Below are 4,055 nucleotides of genomic sequence, written 5' to 3'. Positions count from 1 at the left end.
GAGGGAAAAATTCTTTAATTTTAGAAGAAAATATTTGATTTCAATTATAATGAGAGAGTGACATGTGACAAATATTGGTTATAAAATTAGTAGAGGAGAGAATTCCTTAATTTTATAAGAAAATATTTGATTTCAGTTACAATGAGAAAATGACATGTGGTATATTTTAGTTATAAACTTAGTAAGAATGATGAGAGAATTCCTAATTTAAAAAAAAATTAATTTTAATAGTAATGAAAAAGTGAGGTGAGTCATATTTTTGTTGTAAAATTAATAATATATAATAGATTTTATAGGAAAATCAATTACTAAGCCATAATGCATTTTGGAAAATCAGAATGTTATTTGATCAATTTATGTTTCATAGAAGATGGTTAGAAATTTTGTGAGGAACCCAAACCGTGGATAATAAAATGTTAGAAACAAAAACGTTTACTTTATTTTGTGTGATGAGTGGTGAATGTTGAGAATTCTAACGCGTTATTTTTCGTAGTTCGCCACGAACTTGAAAACGCGTGTCCGCTTCCATAGGGGGAAAAGACAGAAAAAGAAACCAAAAAAGTGTATGCATGTTTTCTTGAATATCCATGTCAAGTGGTATCGCCCACAACAATCATTGTCCTTGTCTTGTTATTCTAACTCTACTTCTTAACTCGACAAATCACAATCGCCACTACTCTTTTTTCATTTTTATATCTTTTTCTCCCATTAAAGACGCGTTTAGTTAGTTAGTTAATTACTAGGAGTGGTAAGTGGTAACAACTTCTCTTGATGAGGTTTATTTATTTAATTAATTGGGATTCCTTGTATGACTAACTAGTACTATTTATTAATCAAGTGATAATTTCACTTGTTAAGGTGGTATTTTCTGTGAATTTTGAGCGCAAAAATGCACTTGACTTTTCAGGATTAACGTGTTGTACTGGTGAACTGCACATGACGTGAAAATGTGGCTTCCTCGTATCTTCCCTAGCTCCTAGATTCATGTTGGTCAATGTCCCCTTTTGTTTCTTATTCTTATATATACCCAGTTACCCCTGTTTTTTTAGCTCTTACACTTTGGCTGAATCTTTCTGATTTCTGTTGTTGTTTATTTACAATTTTAATTTGGATGGTATCAAATAGGAGATTTCCCCAGGAGCAGGAAGAAGGAAATGGTGCTAAAATTCCAATTCAGAAATCAAAATGGGGAACCGCTGATCATACAAAACAACCATCAATTAGGTATTCAACATCAACTATTTATTTCTGGTAATTAAGGGTGTGACACTGTGACTAAGCTCTAAATTTGGTTTGTGCAGTGGCCTTAGAAATGTGATCAATGGCCATAATTCCTACGTGGAAACCTTCCTCCGAAGAGTGGTATTAAGAAATCAATGAATCCATTATTTTCTCTATCTCATTTCTTTGCTTTCAATTTTCTTACAGCTTGTTTTAATTTCCTCAAATAGGTGCGAGAGGAGGTGGAACGTATAATTCAGGAACATCACCTATCTCCAAGGTTTGTTTGGACTATAAAACATGAATAGATTGTGTTAACTGTTAAAATTTATTAACATATAGTTTAATATTCTGTTTTGGTGCAGAGGAACCGTGAATCATAATCTCGCAGGCACATCTGGAGCCAAACCTTTTCAGCTGTGTTTTATCAACAAGTTGCCTGATACAATTTTCACACTCTCTAATATAATAGCAGAGGATGAATCACCCCTTCAAATTGCTCTATTTGATGTTACATCTCAGACTATAGTCAGTGAAGGTCCCTTATCCTCCATCAGGATAGAGATTTGTGTCCTCGATGGCGAGTTTGGTTCGAATTGCAGTGAGGATTGGACTCAAGGGGAGTTCAATGGCAGTATCTTACGCCAAAGAGATGGTAAAGGTCCATTGTTGACTGGAGATAGGTTTATTACTCTCAAGAATGGGATTGGTTCTGTCTCTAAACTTACCTTAACTGATAATTCAAGATGGTTGAGAAGCAGAAAGTTCAGATTAGGAGCCAAAGTTGTTGAACCAACTTCCTCTGGAGCAAGCATAAAGGAAGGTTCAAGTGAACCTTTCGTCGTCAAAGATAATCGCGGAGAATGTGAGTCTTAAAACCGAACAATTATTTCATCTGTGATCATTGTGCACAAACTGACATGTGATATTGTGATGTCTTTTGTTGTAGCTTACAAGAAACACTACCCTCCATACTTGAATGATGATGTATGGCGTTTGGAGAAAATTGCAAAGGAAGGAAAAATCCACAAGCGGCTCTCTTCCCATGGAATTCACACTGTTAAGGATCTCCTGCAGCTATACACAACCGACCCATCTTCATTATATGTGGTAATAAATCTTGTTTCTTTTTATTTTCTTATGACTGGAATGTCATAAAATACTAATGAATTTTTCATTGAGGTGCAGAAGTGTGGCAGCATTCCAATTAAGTCATGGACAGCAATTATGAACCATGCCAAGACTTGTGTGATAAATGATCACAAGCTCTATAGCTATCGCGCGACACAACAACCTATAGTCCTGCTATTCAATTCCATCTACATCCTTGTAGGAGTATTCGACGGGCAAAATTATTGTTCACCTGATGCACTCACTCCAAAGGAGAAGGTATGCATTTAGATTCTATTCTGAATTGTCTGCTACATATAATTTTAAAGAACATTTTTTTCTGGGGCAGAAATGATTAAGTCAATCCTTCATTTGCAGAATTTGGTGGAAACCATGAAGCAGCAAGCATACAAGAATGTTAATAATTTGAAATCAGTTGATGACACTTCTTCATTGAGCTGCTTCACACCAGTGGCATGTCCAAGAACAGGTCAATCTGATGTTCCAGACCAAGTCATGGCAGGTCAAGAAGAAACATGGCTAGATTCTACACAACCCTGCACCTCTTCTTCATTTATTGATGAGGAAGTGCCAAGTTACCAAGTTTATGAAGATCCACTGCCAGAAACATGTGAAATGCTGCAGAACGGTTATACAGGAGGTGAATTCTTCTCTGGAATGTTCACTGAAGGGAATAGTTGGCAACTTAATGGATTGTCACATATTCCAGTTGTGCAAGGTGGTTATTCAGCTGATAATTGCAGTTCAGAGATTCAATTCACAAATGATTGTTCTTGTTCACCTTACACAGCACAATGGGGGGACCAAAATGGCTATTTATTTGGTTCTTCTGATGAAGCAGAATTTACAAGTCATTCTACTTTTCTGAATTCCAGTGGGGATATATCAAACAGTGGGAAAACTAAAGCAGTGTGGTTTAAAATTGGGAATGCTATCAAATGGGTCATATCAGTTAAAAAATATGCAGCTGCCAGAAAGAATGCAGAGCTGTATTACTGTGACTTTAAGTATTAGATTCCTAGTTTGGTTTCTAGGTAGAATATGTGTAAAAATGTCTAGGATATAAGTTCCCTAGATATGCTTAGTCTTAGTCTTGAATCTTTAATTTCTTCAACTTCAACTGCAATGAATATATAACCCAAAAAAAAAAAAAAGAAAGCAGAGAAGTGACCTGTAAGATGTGGTCCTCCTGTACATTAAAGTGTCAAGTTATCAATGTAATATTTCTTCTTCTTGTCTGTAAAATCAATTACATATTATATATGCATGATTGTCCATGGTCAATTTAATAATCATTCTGTTGCTACTCCTGTAAATATTGAACACAGATTAATCTTAGATTTGCTTTTTACTTATTCAAAATAAGCCTTATTTGCTCTACTTCTATTGCCATTCAAGTCAAATGATTATAGAACTTAATTAACTGCTAGAAGTTTCTAACTACTTTCCACAAATAGAACTTTCTATGTTAGTAACTAACATTACTCTTCAATTTAAGAAGTGGAGCTGGCAGTGCAGGGTTAGTATATGCTGTAAAAAATCCTGCAGCTTAAGACTCTTGAACCTTGACTTTAAGAACTCTCAGCCATTGATTCCTTTAAACTTTGAAGCATGCATTTTCCTCCCATCTTCCTACTCTTCCTTCCCATGGAAAGAGTATGAGTAGTGAACCAAATGGCAGAAAGAAGGCATGTCACAGGAAG

The 4,055-nt window shown here is 35.3% G+C and overlaps 1 protein-coding gene across 1 annotated transcript; it reads left to right on the top strand.

Moving 5' to 3' along the window:
* The first annotated feature begins 572 nt into the window (after positions 1-572).
* On the top strand, positions 573-3,644 carry LOC112695579 (calmodulin-binding protein 60 B). Its single transcript, XM_025747974.3, has 9 exons — positions 573-748; positions 908-986; positions 1,126-1,224; positions 1,302-1,362; positions 1,452-1,501; positions 1,587-2,086; positions 2,171-2,331; positions 2,410-2,610; positions 2,710-3,644. Coding segments are annotated over exons 2-9 (1,731 nt in total). The 5' UTR covers positions 573-748; positions 908-984; the 3' UTR covers positions 3,367-3,644.
* Positions 3,645-4,055: the final 411 nt, after the last annotated feature.

Source organism: Arachis hypogaea, chromosome 6 (genome assembly GCF_003086295.3).
Source record: "Arachis hypogaea cultivar Tifrunner chromosome 6, arahy.Tifrunner.gnm2.J5K5, whole genome shotgun sequence".
Lineage (NCBI taxonomy): Eukaryota > Viridiplantae > Streptophyta > Magnoliopsida > Fabales > Fabaceae > Arachis > Arachis hypogaea.
This window is presented reverse-complemented; position numbering and strand designations above follow the sequence as displayed.

Excerpts from the sequence above, each read along its gene's own strand:
- LOC112695579 (XM_025747974.3), top strand. Across the intron at positions 1,363-1,451 it reads AAACCTTCCTCCGAAGAGTG|GTGCGAGAGGAGGTGGAACG; the intron begins GTATTAAGAAAT and ends TTCCTCAAATAG. Across the intron at positions 2,611-2,709 it reads CACTCACTCCAAAGGAGAAG|AATTTGGTGGAAACCATGAA; the intron begins GTATGCATTTAG and ends CTTCATTTGCAG.